At 38.8% G+C, this 21,465-nt stretch overlaps 1 protein-coding gene across 4 annotated transcripts in view; it reads right to left on the bottom strand.

The window, feature by feature from the left end:
- The window catches only part of fam222a.L (family with sequence similarity 222 member A L homeolog), a 50,795-nt gene that overhangs the window by 6,961 nt on the left and 22,369 nt on the right, over positions 1–21,465 (bottom strand). Inside the window, exon 2 of one of the 4 annotated variants that reach the window (XM_018260975.2) lies at positions 14,199–14,319. The exons of 1 other annotated variant lie outside the window; for it this stretch is intronic. In XM_018260975.2, the coding sequence (XP_018116464.1) occupies positions 14,199–14,280 (82 nt within the window). In that variant the 5' untranslated portion in view covers positions 14,281–14,319. Of the gene's footprint in view, positions 1–3,390; positions 3,531–14,198; positions 14,320–21,465 lie in introns of those variants that run through there. 2 more of the 4 variants (XM_018260996.2, XM_018261005.2) reach the window with 2 other exon arrangements.

Genomic DNA, 21,465 nt, shown 5'->3' with positions numbered 1-21,465 from the left:
AGTAACTGAACTGGAGGCACAATAAAAGTAAAAAAATATATAATAATGACTGGCAATTGTAGTGTTGAAGCTGTGGGTTCACACAGGGCGCCATTAAGTAGGGGGCACTAGATAGGCCATTAGGTTTCCATTTAAGCAATAAGAGAGATAATTTAAGGCAGGGCTATGCTGCTGCAGGCCAGGGGTCGGCAGATGTTTGTAGCTCATAGCTTGTTAAAGGGCAGTCTGAACATGTGGTTTATCAAATAAGGCACCCACTACATAGAAAAGGTGGCTATTGGCAAATGTAGCAGTCTGAAGAGTTTCAAAGTGTTTCTTCCATTATCAAAACACAACGTTGAAAAGCAACTATAAAGATTGTCATATACTACAGAAAAACTGGCATATGCGATATTCATGTTTTCTCTCCTTCTGGTGACCAGTGGTTATTTTTAATGGCATTTTCACATGGATCACAGTAACAGCAATGTACTGGACCATTTTGAGCTTAGAAAAAAATACCTTGTAGCACTACATGTGCCTTATGTCTTTACTCCATCTTAAAGACACCAAAAGTAAAAATAAACTTGTTGTTGGGTATCAAAGTTCCCCCATTTAGCTGCAGAAAATGACTATTCCCAGCTACACTAAGCAAACATTTAAGGGGGTTTGGATACTGTGAACCTTTTTTCTCACACTAATATAAATACAGAACTGGGTAAAGTACAGGGCCCTGAAAAAAGAAACCTCAATGCAGTTTGCTCAGAGGGTCCCCAAAATCTATCAGCTGTGTTCAACTCCCAAACACCTTTTATCAGTTTAGTTGTTTTCAGATTATGAACTGTTACAATTTACTACATTAGTTTATACATTTCTCAGCAGCGTCTGTGGAATATTAGCAACTATTGTAAAAACAGCCTTTACTAAAACTCAGTTATTCAGCTCAACATGGCCAAAGATAAAAAATTGATCAGCTAAGGGCAGAGACACATTTTTAAGATTCGGGGAGATTTAGTCGCCTGGCGACAAATTGTCTCTTCTTCGGGCGACTAATCTCCCCAAAAAGCCTTCCCGCCGGCTAGAAGGTAAACCACGGCAGGATGGCACTTGGAGCACTTCTTTTTCCCGAAGTCGCCAGAAGTTGCCTCGCTCCCAGTGCCATCCCAGCTGCGATTTGGATTCTAGCTGGCGGGAAGGCTTTTCGGGGAGATTTGTCGCCAGGCAAGTAAATCTCGACGAATCTTAGCAGGTGCCTTAAACGTGATCTATCATTTAGAACAGTTTACAGAGTCTGTGACCCTCCCCTCCTAGAGCTGCTTCAGAAAGATATAAGAAGGTGAAAATGTAAACTTTAAAATTCAATATCAGAAAAATGGCCACATATAGAAAAAAAAATTATATATATATATACAGTATATAGTATATATATATATATATACATATACACACACACACACACACACACACACTATATGAGAGCTCACAGTCTATAGGTTGCTGCGGTGCATTAAGATGTAGCCTTAAAAACTGACTTCAGAAGTGTGGGAGAGGTGAGAATACCAATTACACATGAAAAAAGCAATCAAAAGCAGATCTTTTCTGTACAGCTGTCAGCCAGAAAGCTACAAAGGATAAAAAAACAAAAAAGAAACACACACACTATAAATGTACTACTATAATACTATAATCCAAAGATATACTATAATACAAAGATATTTCTGTGCAAGGCAAATTGTAATGTCCCTTCATTTACACTAAGCTGAGCGACTATACTTTGTACATGTTACTTTGTTGTACAGATCTATGAGAACAGGAACGTGTATAAATGAGCAAAGTTTGCCACAGTCTGTACACAAAAGAACATAAAGCTATAGCTTAGCATTTACATTTACATGTGCAGGTCAGCAAACACAATATTTGTAGTCAGTGTACCAGGGGTCTACTCTCAGTACTATTATTATTCTTCTCCTCGCTCAACCTCTACTCTCCAAGTCTCTATTCTTTGCATACTATAATCTATTATCCCATCTATTTAGCCTATTTGTTCACGAAGAAATTAAAATAGGTCAAATCTTTAGCAGCACAAGGGCCCCCTGAAACCTGGGACCACCGGGAGATTTCCTGGTATCCCGGTAGGCCAGTCCGACACTGAACACCTATACTAACATAGCTTAATGATACCGCACTATACATGGTATAAGCAATTCATGGGGGTTAGTATTCCATTACATAAGTCCGTGTATGGAGCCAAAATTGTAATTTCCCCCTGATTTTCCTCGTTTTATTAGGAAGTGTTCTACAGCAACTAATTTTAGAGGTCTGAAATGTAACCGGTCTGAACCACAGAACAGGTAGGGATAGGGATTTCAGTTCCAATTACATTTATAAATACAAACAAAACGTGTATTGGAAAGCTGCTTAGAATTACATGTTCTTTTATCACGCAAAACACAAGGGTGGAGATCTCCCTCAAGTTCAGTAAGGAATAGCCTTTGCATTAGCAGTTTATCACTAGAGCTGGTCACGGATATGACAGCCACTTTATGTATAAACTCGGGCATTCAGGGTTATTATTGCTATGTGAGTAAAACAGGAATGCCAGATGAAGCTTATTACAAGCATGTAAGGTGCTGTTTGGTGTAATGAATGTGAAACAAAGATGTATTTGGCCTCTTATTAAGCCTGGTACTAGTATTCTGTATTGGCCATATTTCGTGCACATTTATTTCAACACACAGGAGTCAGTCATTTCTAATTATTCCACCCACTGTATACTGCTGCAAAAATATGCTGATGCTTTATAAATAAATGATGATTCTAATGGCGATCGCTCACTAAAACTGTCACTGCTTGATAAGATAGGATGCACGCAGCAACGGGGACGCTGCACACTCCATTAAATCAATATTATACGCCGGTTACAGGTGTCTGCAAGAGGAACCTCTATTAACCAGTATATTAAACTCATTTAGCTACGGCCTTTAGAGTAAAATTTTATGCTGATGGAAATAGTAATAAGGTCATTCAACGTAGAAAGTGAAATGTTATTTCACGCTGAAGAGGCCAGACAAAAAAAAAAATCCTAGAGAAAGTCTGAGTCTCCAGTATAGTATATCAGTGAGCATATTATACATGTGGTTGTGTGCGGCTGTGACCCCCAAGGCAGAAATGGATGAATAAGAGACAATTAAAAATGTATAACCATCACGCAAAGTGTTCACCAATTTAAGTACATTTTATCTTTATATATACATTAAGAGGTATGCATAGCCCCAATGTCTGCATTTTCCTCATGCTGCACAGAAATGGTTTAAGAAATAGCATTTACAGCAGCCCTATTCTAGTAATGATATGCTTTTCCCCAACCCACCAATGCATTTAGCTTCTTGATACACTCTTTGGGCCCTGTACCTTGCACCTTATAATCCAGGCAAAAATCTTTGTTTGGGACTTAAGCTCCCCATAGACGCGACGATTCTTCTTGCCGAACGACCGATTTTAGGGAAGCCCGACCAATCCTTCGAAATTATCGTGCGGTTAGTGGGATTCGAACGATCGTACATCTTACGATTTTTCGGCCGACATCTGTCAGGAAATTGATCGGCCAGGTGCAATCTATCTATGTTTGCAGGGCCAAGCAGGCAGCTCTCCTTTGTTTTCCTGGCAAATTGGTCTTTTTAGTTGATGGTAAATTCGTACTGTCGTTCTGAGAAGATCGTTGTCTCACGATCAGGATCTGATCTTTTAAAAATCTCAACATCTATGGCCAGCTTTACTTCAGTTTACTTCAGTTAGAGACAAAAGAAGGTAGTATTACTGATATAGTGCATTTAAAATGACTTTGAGCATGTTTTCAATTACATTTAGGCATGGAAACATTACTGCTTAGCTGAAGAATTCTTTAGAAACCTCACAAAGCAGCACAACCTATCTGGAGTTGTAGATGGTGCAATTGCTGCTATAGCCTATGCATAATGTCTCAGCTGAGGAAGGAAACTTGTCGTAATTAATTACAGTACATATATTTATTATGTGTATATGGCTAAATGGCAGTTTTATGGTGATATTGTGCCATTTTATCTGTGCTGTCCTTCAGGCTGTCACAGTTGTCCTTGGCACAATCCTTAACATTTAATTAACATGACACTAATTAGCTTTCTGACATTTGCAAAATCCTAATTTACCAGAAGTCCACAGCGGCACTTACAAGCCCCATTCTTTTTATTATTTCAATCAATCCAACGCTTCCGATTCCCTTGTCCAAGTCACTTTGATACCAACAGTACACATTAAACAAGATCACATTACTAAATTTAAAAAGAAAACTATTGGATTCATGATTTCATAAATTAATTTTTTTTTAAAAAATGCTGACTCTTTTGGCATTGCTTTCTATGCATCATGGATGTTTTGGAGTAAAATAATCAGTATTATATGGTGGTTATTTATTAAGGTTCGCGTTGTCTTTTCCATGAAAAATCGAGTTTTCAAGGTGGTTTTTTTTGGTCAACATTGACATTTTTCGGGTTAAAGAAAAAACCTCGAATTAATTGAGATTTAGAATACCCCGACCCTGGAAATAGCTTGAATCTGAAAATATAACATCTAAAACCTGTTGCGGTCATGTAGGAGTCAATGGCAGAGGTTCCTTGAACCATTTCAAGATGTTAATAGTTTTTCAGCTGTTCAAAGTTTTATTCGACGGGTTTTGCCCTGAAAACTCGGATCAATTCATGCTATTCAAGTTTTGGTTCCGCAACTTGAACTCGCAGAATCAAGTTTTTCTGTTTGATTTTTTTCTTAAATATGAAACCATTCAAGTTGTGAGTTAATTTGCGGTATAAAAAACCTCTAACATTTGACCTTTGATAAATAACCCCCCGAACTTGAATCTGCTGGCTAGTATGGAACGTAGAAAGTTTCCTGCCACCAATGTTGCCAGTGTAACATAGTTCCCTTGTTAAACATTAAGGTTTATGGCAAATAGTGTGTTTTTTCCACTGACATTTTGGCTTATCTGTCCCATGTACCAAGTGATAGAATAGGAATAATAATAATATTTAATATGGAACAGTTTATAAGTTTCTGTGTATATCTAAATACCATTTATATTAAACCAAATATGCAAATACATATGTTCCTCTAAGCAAAACAACCCATATCTCGAATTGCGTGTAAGTTTTAGAGAACAGTAAGCATCATATTAGAGACCACAAATCTTCAGTTTTGCCATCCTGCAAACAATTACATGTCTTAATTAGAATTATTACAATAATTGACTATGATGGCTCCAGCTCCATTCAAGTTGCAATACTTCCATCCAATGAATTCTAGTGGCTGCAAAGCAGTAAGGGGCATAGGAAATTTCCTTTAGTAAGTGAAAGCAACAATAAGGATGTATTGCAATGTTGAACATGCCATTTGTATAGTACCTACAACAATCCCTTTCTTTGAAAGAACATCCTGCTATCCTTTGCTTTATTACAGTCTGTTTACCATAGCAAATACTGGCAAGCTTTAAGATTAAAATATTTTCTAGGGAGCTGCAACTGCTTCTTGGTATGTTTAACTTGGCTGGTGCAGCAGTCAATTTTAAAGGGAAATGCTTTCCAAATATATCTATATATTTGCATCACAAAAAAATGTAATTTATTTTTTTTAAAAATTAATCTTAGAAATATAAAAAACAGGTTTTGGGCGAAGATCCCTTTTAAATATAAAAATAAAGCCTCCACTTATGTATTGCCATGTTGTTATAACACACACAGTGCTACACTAAGGGAACAAAGCAGCCTGTATATTATTTACCTGCTTTACTCTGGCTACTATGCTTATTGGCCCTGCAGCCTTTAAGACAAGTGATGCACTTCATATGCTTTGAACTGGCCTGACAGCTCAACAATACCCATTATGTGCCTTTTCGCCGGAACTCCCTTTATGTGGCTTAATGGGATGTGCAGGGCCTCAAAAGTCAATTACAGTGTATGATTCTCTATAAAGTGATTACAACACTGGGTGACAAGTGGGGCATGAACACTGAGGGAAGCATCTCAAATTGTGTCCAAGTGCCCTGAGTGGAGCAGGCTACACAATGAAAGCCCTCGTGTCCCACAGCTTCACCTGCTTGTTGGATATCAGACAGATTAAAGCCTTATCATAGTAGGGAAAACAGAATTTGGAATCATGGGGCCACCATAAACTACAATTACAGCCTTAAATCTCCCTTGCACATGATATTTTATACCAATATGGACAAGCTCCAGCAGGGGAATATGCCTGCATTTAATTCTACACAAAACATAAAATGACATGCATAATGAAATAAATCTATTCAAAAGACAGCCTACGTATTAGCACAGGCTGAATAAAAGAACAAAAACATAACATGCAGGAGGGACGGCAGAGTCAGGGTGACCCAGCTTGTTGTGTCTCCTTCACAGGGTGAAAATGAAATAATCCAGAGAAGGGAGCAGTGAAGCTCTACGCACGAGGAAATCACTATTCTCTGCTCTGCCTAATGGATTCTGACAGGGCTTCTCAAAGAGGAGTCTGGGATAAAAGAGCCTGCTCATTGTTCACAAGATAGAGGCATTAATCTGCAGTGAGACCATGAGGAATTCTTCTTTGGAGAATTACATGGCATAGGTAATATTTATGTGTTGGAAGGTGCAAGAGTGCAATTCCCTATAAATATTCAGTATTACAAGGATTGGAGTTTCATTACATTTCCATCTTGTAGTGTTAATTGTACTGTGGCGATGTTGAGAAATTGTGGGCGCTACAGAAAAACAAACAGGCAGGTTAATTGGTTCCTGATAAAAGTGAATCTACTGTATGGGAGTGTGATAGGGATCTTAGACTGTAAGCTCAACTGGGGCAGGGACTGATGGGAATGACGTATAACCTCTTTAAAGGGCAGAATATGTCAGCGCTGTATAAAATAAGCAAAAACAGAACTGTGCTTTTACTGGAAAAGCTGCTTGTCTGTGGCCCCCATGTGTGCTCTCCAATGCATTATTTACTAAACAAATACCCTCTAACCATCAAGACGCCAGATCGGTGCCCGCTAATAGCAAGCAGAATTCTGGCAGTGTGTTTGGTTTCATGTGATGAGGGGAAGCGCTCCAGAAGCATCCCACAGAGCTCAAAGTGATGAAGGTGATGCAGGTCACTCATAAATCTGCTCTTTATGAAACCACTAGTTATTCATTAACATAAATACAAGGTTTGTGCTACAGACAGTAACACAAGAGGCTCTTGACCCAACTATGAAAGCACACTGACTCCTACAAACGTTTCTTGGAAAGTTTAGCATTAAGCGCCCACTGCAATACATATACATTTCTTTATATTATGTATGAACCCATTAAAGCGACATGTACTTTCAAGATGAGGCTAAAAAAAACCAAAAGTCTATAAAGTTCACATTTTTCGAACCCCTATGTATGCTGATATCAGCAGCCAAATAAGCTCCCAGTAGACCAGCTGCCAATTTAAATTCATGTAGGAATTGATTCTATCCTGACCCCAAAATGGTAATCCGATAACATTGTGGATCAATCATTACTGATTTCATTTATAAATTCCAACTACATATTGGCCTTTCCTGCTAGGAATTCATCCATTTTAATACCTCATCACATAACTCATCACTTACTTCTTCGGCAGGGAATTATATACTTTGACCCATGGTTTCTGTTAGACAAGCACTGGTGCCAACCACCCATGAGAATGCAACCAATTAGCAATGATCTTTGATCAGAATCCTAAAAGAACACAAAAGCAAAATCTGATTGGCTGCGCTGATTATTTGCACCAGAGCAATTTAGCACCCCGTGTAAGTAAATCGAAAGTTTTCTCAGTGACAGCAATGGTCTGAATACTAGGGACACCAAGTAAATCCAGCTAAAAGGTCTGCACTGACTGCATTTAGTATAAATCAGTTTGTAACAAATGCAACCCTACAACATTATTATAAGTGCCCCCAGTTTATCAAATGATCTGGTATAACCTTAGGTCTTTGCTGGTGCTGAAGCCTCCTTTCATCTAGACATAGAATGGCTGGTAGAATAATAATCTTTATCATGCTTTGCTATTGTTGCACATGGGTCTAATCGTTATTAAAAGGATAAAACCGTGAAAGGATTTATTGTAAAGATTAAACAGCTGCATACAGTTAAAAAAACAAACAAAAAACAGCAGAGTAATGTAAGTGGAACGAGAGGAGAGTTGCCGGCTGAATATCTGTGTAATATACAATATAATTTGGTACAAGGAGCAAACCTGTTCCACACCAAAAAGAGCAATATAAAGAGGGCATGCAGAGAACAGGGATAAATGCAAATCAACATTTCCCTAGCTTTTAGGCACAAAAGATCAGCAGCCCTTTCCGGGTTAAACAGGTCCATGCAGTCGGCTGTGTACACATCATTTTGCATACGTCTGCTCAGCACAGACGAGGCAAGACACGTTATTAGCCCTGACTGGTGCAACAGCACAGCTTGTCATATCGTGTTATAGCTCTACAGGGTAACACAGAGCCTAAGCCAGCAGCTCAGCTGACTACTTCTACTCTTATTAACCTATGAGCAACCATATTCACCTATTGTTTAAATGAATAGACTTTGACAAACAGAATTCTGCTCCCCATATATCTGACACAAATGTTTTTCCCTCCCTACTTTATCCTGTAAGAAAAATGCAACTGGGCTTTTATATCCTCTGTCCTCAGATGCTGTTGAACTACACCTTTCTGTTGCCTGTGGGATGGTGAAAGTTATAACTTGTTGCTAATGCCTATGCTACATTCTGCACAATATTTCCTTTTAGTTTTATTTTTCCAGAATCATATATCCAATACATATTTAAAGGGGTGGTTCACCTTCCAACACCTTTTTCAGTTCAGTTGGTTTCAGACAGTTCACCAGTAGGAATGGGCGAACTTTTTCACCTTGTTTCGCCACGGAAATTACGCCCATAGACTTGTATGGCGGCGTGCGATAAAAAAAAAAAAAGACGTGCGTCAAAAAAATTTTGCTGCATGACAACATTTTTTGGACACCCATAGACTTTAATTGGCGAAGCAAAACGGGTCAAATTCGCCCATCCCTATTCACCAGAAATAAAGACTTTTTCCAATCACTTTCTGTTTTCGACTGTTTTTCTAATATTGAAGTGTAATTTTATTTTTTACCTTTCTAAAGCAGCTCTAGGAGAGTGGGGTCATCGATTTTCTAAACGGTTCTAAAGTGATACATTTAGTTGATACATTTCTTTGTCCCAGCTGAGCAGAATCCCATTTCCCGGCATTTTATTAACGGCAGCTGTTAGAATTTATACAATAGTTGCTAATATTCCAGCTATGCTGCTGAGAAATGTATCAACTAATGTAGCAAATTGCAAAAGCGCAGAATCTGCACCCAAATAACTGAGCTGCCAGACTGAAAAAAAGCTGCCAAAAAACAAGGAATAGAGAGAAGGATGCCTTAATTTCTTACTTCCTGGTCCGCAGATGGGTTACTCATGTGACAAGAATGATACTTTGAAAACGAACGCCTATGTCCGGACACACAGACTGTGACAGTAATTGATAGTAATTAATTGTAGGATGGCTTGTAACAAATTCCCCGGGTGGTACCCAGAGATGCACTGATCTTGCAATAAAGTCAGAGAATGTTCAACTGCATCAGCCCTGTCACCTCAAAATAAAAAAAAATCAAACAGCTACATGTACTTGTTATACTATTTATAAGTTGTGGTGTGTTAAAAATAAATGAATACATTCAAATAAAGTTGGTGTTGCTTTTATATGGCCACACAACTTCTAATATCTTTAGAATTTACAGCAGGGCTACATTACCCACTATATTATGAATACAGTTTTCATGTTTATGGTGTCCATATCCAGCAGAATAATAACAGCAAAGGAGTATAAGAATTCAGCAATAGATCACATTTATTAAAGTTTAATTCAGCAACATTTTAGGGTGCTAGAGCATGCTGCTGTGCAATATTTGCATTCAAGAATGTGGGTGGGGGAAAAATACAACTAGAAAATAATTGTCATCTACAGAATGAATTTGTGTCAAGTGGATAAATGATTCAATCTTGTTTTTAAAATTGGAGCATTTAAATAAATGTGTTGGGTCTTCATTCGAATAGATTGTACAAATGGCGCCTGTAATGTAGACCTGTGCCTTTAAGAGACAAATGCAATATTAATATAGAGAATATTTGCAGATCTGTCTCTTAAATGACAGTACAGTGGGGGGTTTTAGCGTGCCTCCGGCAAGCCGCAAGGCCCTTCCAATCCATTTACTACGAGAATCCTTTTTCTCAATCTGACAGAAATGCTGCTCTTTTTTCTCGTTCTGTAATGCCTAACGCTGATGCAGATCAAACTGGCAGATAAACAGCCAGAACCTGTGCGACTGCTTATTATACCAATGCAATCTTATTTTTACCTTTCCTCCAGCCACTGTGCAAATCACTTCACTCTGCATCTCCAATAGCAGCCCAAAGTCATCTGCACCTGTGGCCTCCAGATGTTGATAGAGTGCGACTCCCAGCAACCCTCCGCATGTCTGGGAGTTTCGGAGCTTAAGAAAAATCTGGGGATCAGCAGAGTGGCTGGTAATTCATACATCTCAGCAACAACAAAAGGCAAGCAGCCATGTTTCTCTGTCCTGAACCAAGCAATACAGAAATACATTTTGCCGAGTGAATTTGCATTTGATGATTTATATTTAATTTAAATACAGCTCCTTCAAAGAACACAGCAGAGGGAAATCAGAAAGCTTCTCCCTGCTTGGAATTTTACGGCTCTGCAAGATGATGTTCACTGATCTAGAAGGGGTTAATATTAAGACTATAGTAGATTAATGGTGTACCTTTAAAGGACAAGTATACAAACTGCCATGAGACAAATAAATGATCAGCTCCCAAAAGGGGGGGGGGGGCACAGACTAGTGGCAGCTGACCTGTGGCCCTGCAGCTATTGCTGAACTATAGACAAGATGTTGGCTATTGTTAGTATGTAAAAAAAACAAAAAATGGATTTCATTTAATTCATTTTATGACAGACACATAGGCCTATAGAAAATCAACTATCCTTAGATATGGGGAGATTTAGTCACCTGTGATAAATCTTCGCTACTGCGTGCCACTAATCTCCCTGAAATGGCTTCCTGCTGGCAAGAGTGCAAACCGCCGGCAAACTGGCAAAAACGTCACTTCGGTTTTCTGAAGTCGCACAAAGTTTCCTTGTGAGGCAACCTCGGGTGACTCCGGAAAACTGAAGCAACGTCTATGCCATCCCACTGGCGATTTGCATTCTTGCCAGCGGGAAGCCATTTTGGGGAGATTAGTCACCCGCAGTAGCGAAGATTTATTGCAGGCGACTAAATCTCCCCATGTGCAACCACTCCTAAAACTAGGAGCGGTTATTGCTGAAATCTCAGACAATGAATAGGGTTAGTAGTTACTTTTGGCCTTTTCCCAGACGATCTATACCCGGTTTTCCTCAAGAATTTGCAAAAATCAAACAAGGAAAACAAAGCTACTCCATGTTTGGCTTCTGCAGGGTAGATTAGAGAACCAGTTAATCCTGGTGCATAATGGCCTACTTCATATCTGAAAGCCAAAACAGTCACAAAGTTTGAAGGGAAGAATTGTTTATACAGGGATCATTATTCTAGTGAAATGAATTTAGTTATTTTTAGTAACAGCCAACCATTAATTAGCTAAGAAATATACATTTCTTTCAAAACAAAAAAAACAGAACATGTCAAAAGTATAGGTATCAGCACTCACGAAATCGTAGTTAAAGTTGCCTGGGAGCTGTCCTCCAAAAGGAAATTTAAAGTTGCAAAGATGAAGCCGCACTCACAGACCAATAAAATGGATTATTGCTTTGTAAGTCCTGTGGGTGCGGCTTCATCTTTTCAAATATATATATATATATATTATCTCGATCATTTTCATAAAACTAATTTTTATGCTTTGGACTAAGGGTACCCACAATCCATTGCAGGTACTTGCCATTTAAAATCCCAGTGCTGATGCTTATAATAACTGTTAACATCTGATAAAATATACCTATGATTCCTGAGTGAGTCAGTCCATATTTTCTTTTTTTTTAGGAAGGGTAAAGTTAACATTTCTAGATTGTTGAAATACTGAACTTTAGTAAATCAAACCTATAGACTTTAAATACCAATCAGCACAATGGAGTAACATCTACATACACTGCAGAGATGATACAATAAGAGTTCACCCCACAATCTCATTTAAAGCAACTACAGTCACAGAAAGAAGAGGGGGGGGAAGTCTGATAAAGAATAAAATCTGCAAGAATATAGACAAAAGAGCAGTATTAGAATAGAGCCCCATTGAAAATGTCTGAAAGGCCCTTATCAGGCCCTGTCATATCTGCGTGAGCTGGTGCCACTGGAAACGGAAGGCTGTGTTTCAGCTCTGTGTCTCAATACTACTGACAGGCAGCCACGTCAAAGCAGTTTAACCTTTTCTGCTTGGGAGGCTCCAGCAATACTAGACTGAATGAAATGAAAAAAAAAATGCATTTTTTTAAATTATACTATGAAAAAAAAACAAGTGCACACCATTAGACATTATATTTGTGTGTGTGTGTGATAACAGGCAGTAAATAAATACATGATTGTGCTCACAAGCACACACTCCGGGACTTTATGTGGTGGAAGCAGGGCCCATTGCGAAAGAGACTTTACTGGACACGATTATATGGAATGGCCAGACCTATGGCCCTTTAATTGCCCTTACAATTCCAAAATCTCCTTGACAGCATGAAACATGCAATACCTACTTATCACAGAGACCGAAACGTTAAGCAAAATAAACCTTTGAAAGATTAGTTCAGCAAGTCCTGTGAGTGCCGTTCTTCTGCATTGCTTGTGTTGTATGTGTGTATACTTACGCACATTTATCATCATGGAAGTCTTGTTTAATATCTCAGTATGGGTAATTCTATTAGTAATTAGTGGCAGCCGAGTAGCACTTTGGAACAGGGCGTAACCTTTCATCGGGAGCTCACAGCTCTAGGCCGGCGATTAGAATAAGCCTACAGCTTTGTAGGCGATCATTTATCACAAAGCCCTAGTTTGCATGGGCGTATATTCAGATGTATGTGCGGAGTGCTATTTTGTTATGTAAATAAAAGAATTGCCCTGACAGGCTTTGCTTATGTAAATCTGCAAAAGGGGAAATAGCCCCAGCTAGTTTGGAAACAAAGGGATAATCACACCTTAGGATAAGAGCACATATGGCACTTCTCAGCCTGCTGCAGTTCAGACAGCTGAAAAGTACCATAAAACTGCTTTCTGTAGCTCCCGTTCATTAGCATGGAAATCGCCACAAATCTCCAATACAAGCGGCTTTCAGCACAAAAATGCTTTGTGAACATTTTCAAGCTAAAAGCACCTCTACTGGAGGTTTCAAGCATTTCCCATTTAAATGGGTTGTTCCATTGAGTTAACTTTTAGTATGATGTTGAGAGAGATTTGCAATTGGTTTTTCACCTTTTATTATTTGTGATTTTTGAGCTATTTAACTTTTTAGTCAGCAGCTGTCCAGTTTGCAATTTCAGCAATCTGGTTGCTAGGGTCCAAATTACCATAGTAACCATGCATTGATTTGAATAAGAGACTGGAATATGAATAGCAGAGGCCTAAATATAAAGATGAGGACTAAAAAGCAGCCTTACAAAGCATTTGGTTTTTTTTTTGTTTTTTTTAGATAGGGTCAGTGATCCCCCATTTGAAAGCTGAAAGAGTTAGAGGACGTAGGCAAAATTCAAAAACAGTAAAAAAAAAATAAAAAATAATGTAGACCAACTGAAAAGTTGCTTTGAATGGGCTATCCTATAACATAATGTAAAGACGACTCATCCCTTTAAGTGAATGCTAGCCAAGGGAATCAGTTAGTGGCATTTAGTAGTTGAAATTAACCGATTCCTCAATATAAAGAAGGCAGTAATCTCTGGGTTCATATATATATATTATATAATTATAAATGTTACTTAAAAGTTGGGTATTTTCCCTCTAAACATTGTAGCCCTGATGGATTATAGGGAAACTGCATTTGTTACCATCACTTTACAATTAAGACTAAATAACCAAAACAGTTTTTTTTTTATATTTTAGTGATTTATTAATCTACTGGAAGGATTCACACAGCTGACTTACACTTTCGAGGCTCTATACTCTTATTTGCACATATGACGTGCTTCACTGGTGGATTCTGGGTTCTCTGAAGGCAGGCCAACATGGTTAAATGGTCTTGTGGTCAGCTGGGCAGGTAGACACACTGCAAGACAAGAAGAAATAAGGATAGTATACAAGTAAATTGTGCATGCAGACAGTGTTTATGGCAACAAGCTTGTCAAAGCCTCTAAACCTTGTGTAATGAACTTTAAACTAATGCAATAAAGTAAAACAGTCTGGTTAATACCATGCAAGTGATTTTGTCATATATGAGTCATATGGCAAAGCATGGCATACCTGTGTCCTGCCTAATGCCCACATTTTGCTGTAAAAAGAGTCTAAATACATGTTTACTTTGGGGTAACCAATGAAACAAAATGCACTAAGCAGAACATTTTTAAATGTTCATGGCAAAAGGTAAAAATGAACCCTTTTATTGTTGATTCTCTTTGATCTTGTGGTGTCACGTGAAAGCAGCACAGATTAAAGAAAAACCCAGAACCATAGATTCTAATTAGTCAGAATTATGTATTTTTTTTAATAGATTCTATAATGGGGAGACCTACAGGGATAATGAATATGGAGAATATGTACCAAAGTAAAACAATAAAATATAACCATGTGTTAATAATGAAATAATAGGGGTGTGTGCTCTCTCGTTTGTGCAAGGACAAAATGTGATGGAGGGCCCTAACACTCCCAAGACAAAATTGCAAATAGGGATGTTCCCAGCCATTCAGTTGGCAAGAATGACATTTCATTCATCTTTGTTCTCCAGCATTTCACACCCACATAAAACAATTAGCTCTGTGCAAACTTAATAAAATGCGACGTGGATAGCCGGCCACAAAGAATGCACTGTGCCATGGAGATGTCTCCAGCGTGCCAGGAAGGCACATTCAATGGCAAACTGCTTATTGATCAAACACTTTAAAGAGCCATTTGAAATTATGTTCTGATCGAGTACTTGCAGCCTATATAGCTATTGGCGTAGGCAGCAGCCTCAAGTCCTGCAGAACTACATCTCCCTGAATCTTCTACACCTACATCTTTCTCTCTCCTCCAGATGGGATAGCAGCATAGATGCCGGAGTTGAAATAGGGCTGACAAAGCATTCTGTCGACCGCTGTTGATCCTTACTGTGGTGACTGCAGATAAACATTGCTTCAATATTGTGTTTCTCGCAGTGGAAAAGGGCTCATGGCCATCAACTTTCACACAGATCCAGTATGGGCAAATTCCCATAAATGCTTAACTATTTCATGCAAGCAATATTGTGGCCTAAAGTGTTGCATTTACCATGGGTAAAAAACAAGAAGCCTCTAAAATATTGTTTTACAGAGCAAAGATGTATTTTGAAGGGTGTAGGGGCATATTCCAATGGTATGAAGATTTTATTTGGCTAATGGAGGGACAGTCAACCATCACAAAAAGACTTTGCACTTTCCTATATTCAACTTGCTGCCTAGAGCATAGGATACCACTATTAAAAGCACCATCACTCCCTACTGTACCCCACCGCATAGTCACTTCCCAGAGGCTTATTATCCCCATTGTATATTTTCAGACACTTACCATCCCTGCACAATAAAGAGGTGAATTTGCGGTCCATTATTCTGGTGCCACCTAAAACTTCTAAAGCTCAGTACCACTGCACTGGAACACTTGTGTCCCTGTGATCCATGGATGAGATTTAATTGACTCTTCTGACAAGGAACCAAATGACAACTCCCACTCAAAGAAAAACACAAATACTAATAAATAAGGCTTCAGGAGCAGTGTTATATAAAAATATGCTTGATTTAATTTCAACATTTTCTATAAAAAGTGAAAAACTGAGAAGCATATTTATATAACATATAATTATATATAACTGAAACTGCTCTAATGACGACAGTATATTAACCCTTTAAAAACATCAATATAAACCACAAGAATGTATCATATCAGAGAAACATATTCAATTGGTAGATCCAGTCTCTGAGTACAATCCAAACAACACTGCTTTTTTTTTTTTTAAAGCTACGTTTAAACGGAGCTGGGGAGGAGGGCAATTGCTGGCAGCCACCCGGAGGATGGAGACAAGAAACTGCATTAGTGTGTCTTTGATTCTGGCCTAGGTGCACACTACTAATTTTATCTCATGGTTCTTAAGATATTTGCACTGTAATTAGCCTGGAGTCAGAAGAGGTTGCTGAAGAGTCTCCTAATGACATAGACGCTTGTCGGTGTCCTTGGGTGAAAGTCAAACCACTGCACAAAATGCTTCATAACACACAAATGACTAGAGATTAAGCCACTCTGCAGCTGCTGCTGAACTAAAACTCCCTTCACTGTTAGCCCTATACCATAGGTGGTATCAGATATCCACATATTTTACAATAGGGGGTACATTATGTTAGAACACACACGTTTTAATGTTTTTATCACTAAGCACCATTTCTAAGGTTACATTTTATAGGATATTCCTATTTCATGTGTACAGGTATTTGTGTCCCACGGCTTGGTAAAGAGTGCACATCAACTCTTGCAAAACTACAACAAATTCCAGAATGACGTGCTTGATAAATTAGCAATGTGGATGCAGGATCCTTCATATTGCCCCAGTGGGACACAAAAGGAATATCCTGACAAGCCCCCACTGCTTGACAAATGCCTCCATTTTCTGGTTTCTACCCCAGAACTGTGTACTACAGATAGCCTACATGTAAGCAGTGTTCTCGGTCGAAAAAAAAATGCATGAACGGTAACAAATTGAGCTGGTTTATGGGGGAATGATGCTTCTCCTACAAAAATAATAGTTTTTACAGAAAAAAAGTACATAGGACTGTGCAGATCTGCAACAGTGTTCTGTAAGAAAAAAAATCTGTAATTAGGGGCTGGAGTGGGCCGGGTGGCCATGAAAACTGCCTGGAGAGGACACGATGTAAGCTTCACGAACCCTGCGAGGCTCCAAGGCTATTTAAAACTAGATTATATGTTTTACATTCTCTAGTATTTAACAACAGCAAGAAAAATAAGAGCAAATGTTATTTGAGGGCACCTTTTTACCACCAGCCTCTGCAGGTTTGAGGTGAGCAAGGAGTTGGGACAAAAGCACAAATTGTACACAATTCCAGACTTCCCGCAGTATGCAAAACACAGACTATCTGTATGGTTTAAACAAAGCAGTTCAACGAAACAGATACGAGTTTTAAATGGTGCAGGACAAAGCTGTTATTTAAACCCAGGCAGGTGTCTGCTGAACTTCAATTGTAAACTGCCACTTTTTCCCCCCCCTTTATTCAGATTCTTAATGAGGTATTCATCCTTGGAAAGATATCTGCGCCACCTCCTTAAGATACTAATTTCACAACAAAATCCTCGTTACAGAGTAATTACTCTAAACGCCTGTCTAAATTCCATCTGTCCTCCCGCTCGCTCTCTTAAAGGAAATGGAGGAATCAGCAGTACATTTTCTAAAGAAAAGAGTTGCTCATTTCTTTCGCTTTTTTTTTTCCCCGTTTCCCTTTTCAGAAGCGATGGTTGCCCACTTGCATGTTTAACGGCTTTTCCCGCATTTAACGTGACTGCCATTTGAATGTTTCAAACGACAAGCCTTCAAATGACATAAAACATGGCTGGCACATATAGGCCAATCGCAGCGTACTCTGAAATTTGGTCTGTGATATGTCTCAGGGTGTACACAAGTAAATGGCATGTCACCCTCTAACACTTGCTTTGCTTTTAAAATTGTGCAGAATTTAAAGTTTTTGCTTGAAGAATAAATATACACAAATATGTTCTTAATTTGTCTACAAAGCGCCAGCTTGTGTGGTCTAAACGCGGCAGAAGGTACTGTGTGAACTTTTCACCCTCAGTGATATGAATGAGTGTAATTGGAACACACTGCAACACAAAAGCAATTCATCAGCTATTCCTTGACTTACCTGCAGAGTAGCTGGAGGCATCGCAACTCTTACACCCATCTGTATTACAAGCCCAGCTCCCTAGACTGCCATTACCTGCAAGATGAACCCTCTTAGCATTTTGAATCTGAGTGCTTTACATTTTGTTTTATTAAGTCTGTGTATGCTGGTTTATTTTATAGTGGGGTACAGGCACTTATCAAGAAAACAAATTATTAAAAAAAGGGTACAACCAAGTACAAACACAAACACGAGAAGTGATTATATATGTGGCCTCCGCAGCATATAAACTATGCCATAATGTGCCTCATTTCAAGCAGTTGCTCCAGGAACATCACAGACAACATCAAAGTCTGAATGGAATTTCTTACTTATGACCCAGCAAAAAAGATATGACAAACACAGCGACAGGACTGAAACAGTGGTTACATGCAGTGTTTTATTCTAATAGAAATGAAACGACTCAATAGTGTATGCCTATACAGGTATAGGACCCGTTATCCAGAATACTCGGAACCTGGGGTTTTCCAGATAATGGATCTGTCAGTAATTTGGAATGCCGTACCTCAAGTCTACTAAAAAAGACATTTAGAATGTTAATTAAACCCAACAGGATTGTTTTGCCTGCAATGAGGACTAATTATCTTATATAGTCGCAAACCAAGAACCATTGATGGCCACTGAATGGTAACATGGACATCATCAAACAAGCCAATCAAAGCACACCACTGAATTTCATTCAGTTGGATCTTCTTAAAAATCTGGTTCAGCCAATTATCTCATCTGTATGGAACCATTAGCCAGCAGTTTTGCTTGGGACACCTGCAATAATATTGTCTATCCCAAATGCTAGGCAATTAGGTCTGTGCAAATGCTAACATATCTATCTTATCTATCTGCAAGGAATTTTTTAGTGGGTTTCCTCCAGGTACTTGGATTTCCTCCCACACCCCAAAAACACACATATGGAATTATATCAATAAAAGACAATAATAACGCTGGTCTTTTTACTATGGTGATGCTGTAACGAGTACACAAGCATTTATAAAACATTTTGTTGTATGCATGCTCCATATACTATGTACAAAGAGCCATCCACATGTTTTCACATATCCCTCCTGTGCCCCCACGTACTATAATCAAAAGCCATCTTTAAAAACATATTTGCCAATGGACGGCTGCCCCGAGGCTGCTGCTCTTCCACCATTCAGCGGGAAATGAATTTGCTTCTACTTCTCCAAACAAACCTTTATGCACTGACAGTAAGATGCCGTTAACTCCTCTGCCTCCTGATCACATTCCCTGAAGTCCTGAACACTGTGAATGAGGGCAGCACAGTGTTTATTAGAGTACATTTAGTACACTTTTTCTCCAGATGGGATTAACTCCTGGGCTGCCAGAGGCAAGTCCCCCCCCTCCCAAAAAAAAAGAGGATGTATAGATCAAAATGAAAATCAATTAACATATCTTTGTATAGTATTTTGGTTATGCTGTTTTTCAACCAAATATAATACATTTACTGAGCTCCAAATAAAAGAACATTAATGCTTAATATCCTTCTGCCTGAGTCATACAAAAGAAATGCAGCCTGTGAAATGTCAGGGAATCCGGTAAAAGTGGGTTATGCCATGACCCTAAAGAGCAGAGTAAGCGCTGCATTAAGTTATCATGGCTCTATATAGATATGCCTTCATTTTGCCTGTGCTGCAAGTGCTCAGTAGCTGGGGCACCACTGAGATAGATAGTTTGATGGTTCCAATCAGCCCTTAGGGGCAGGTTCATTGCAGCTGTTTTGTGAGAGGGATTAATCAGTGAGAAAGCAGAGAGATAGCATATCTTGACATGAAGTGATCCTGGCAGTTCTGCTAATCATCAAATTAGATTTTCTGCTACAGTTGTCTATGCATAACTAAATCTGCAGTTGATGGGGTAGTGTAGGGGGAGGATAGGAAAGAACACAAGGGGCAGGGAAGAAAACATAGGGACGGTGAAACAGGTCGGGTAATGAAGAGGAAACCAAGGGTAAGTAAAAACTAAAAATGCATAATGAAATGCATATAGTGATATGAAGGTAGGAAGAAAGTAAAAGATGGCAAAGATTTAGTAATGCAGGGGGAGAATATGAAAGAGCTGAGGGGGTGGAACTCTATGGCAATTGTAGAGGGGGCATAACGCATAGGGAACATACTGTATATGAAATGTATGTGGGATAAAGATGCAGAAGCATAGATGAGGAGGACTGGGTGTTCTATATGATGGAGAACAGGTCATTACCAGAGCAGTGCTTCACAACTTTTAGCATTCCAGGGGCAGTAATCCATTATTATTTTTATGAATAAATATACAGAATTCTGCTAAACCTTTGGGCAGGGGGAATTGTTATGGTGGGGTATTAAAATTCGATGGAGGGCTACATCTGGCCCATAGGTCTCCAGAAATGATCTTCAACCTCTTCTCCAATGGCTGCTTCTGAACTCCCATCATCCTCAAGACAGCCAGCTGCTGGGAGCTGTAGGACGACAACTGCATAAGGTGACTTGCTAAATGAAAAGTCACAAGAGTGCTTTTTAGTTTGTTTACTGGAAAGGCAAGGTCATACACATTGTATTGCCTGAGGAACTTGAAATATTCCATCAAGATGAATAGTCATTCATGAATGTAAGTGACAATCCTCCATCTGTGCAAAAAGATTTTGTGGCTGTACAAAGTCTAGAACAAGTTTGGACTGTAAATAAATAAATATTATATAAACTTAAAAACTCCAAGTGAGATTTTATATAGCTGCATTCTTATCCCTAAAGCTGCAACAGATTGTACTAAATGGGTCCCTACTGATCCTAAATTAATCCCTGTGCTGATGACTAATTTAATGCTAAGCACTAGGACACTGCATAGCTCACGGCCTATCAATCTAAATACTTGTCCTGACAGAGTTCCACTGGAAGAGCTCTTCCAGTAGGAAGGTTAGTGCAAGTTAGAATGTGATAGTGTACACTGGTTCCAAAGGTGGGACAGAATCTAAAAAGGGACAGTTTTCTAGAGCACTGTGGGTAATAACAAGTTACTTTCCCTTTTAGGTAGGTTTGGCAAAGGCTACAACAACATAGACGAATGCAAGAGGTCCTCTGCTCTCAACCCATTATCAATATATTTAAGACACTGAGACATTTTGTGCATACAGTTACTAAAAAATGCCTTACCCTTTAAACAAAGGGATTGTTTGTCCATATATTGCAATATATTTAAGCTGGCCAACTACGTCAAAGTCTTCCCTGTTGTGCCCATTTCCTACACTCAACTTGCATCTGATTCATTAAGAATTCTATTGCTTCATTATACAT

This window comes from Xenopus laevis, chromosome 1L (assembly GCF_017654675.1).
Source record: "Xenopus laevis strain J_2021 chromosome 1L, Xenopus_laevis_v10.1, whole genome shotgun sequence".
In the NCBI taxonomy this organism is placed as follows: domain Eukaryota; kingdom Metazoa; phylum Chordata; class Amphibia; order Anura; family Pipidae; genus Xenopus; species Xenopus laevis.
Note: the sequence above shows the minus strand (reverse complement) of the source record. Positions and strands in the feature narration are given on the sequence as shown.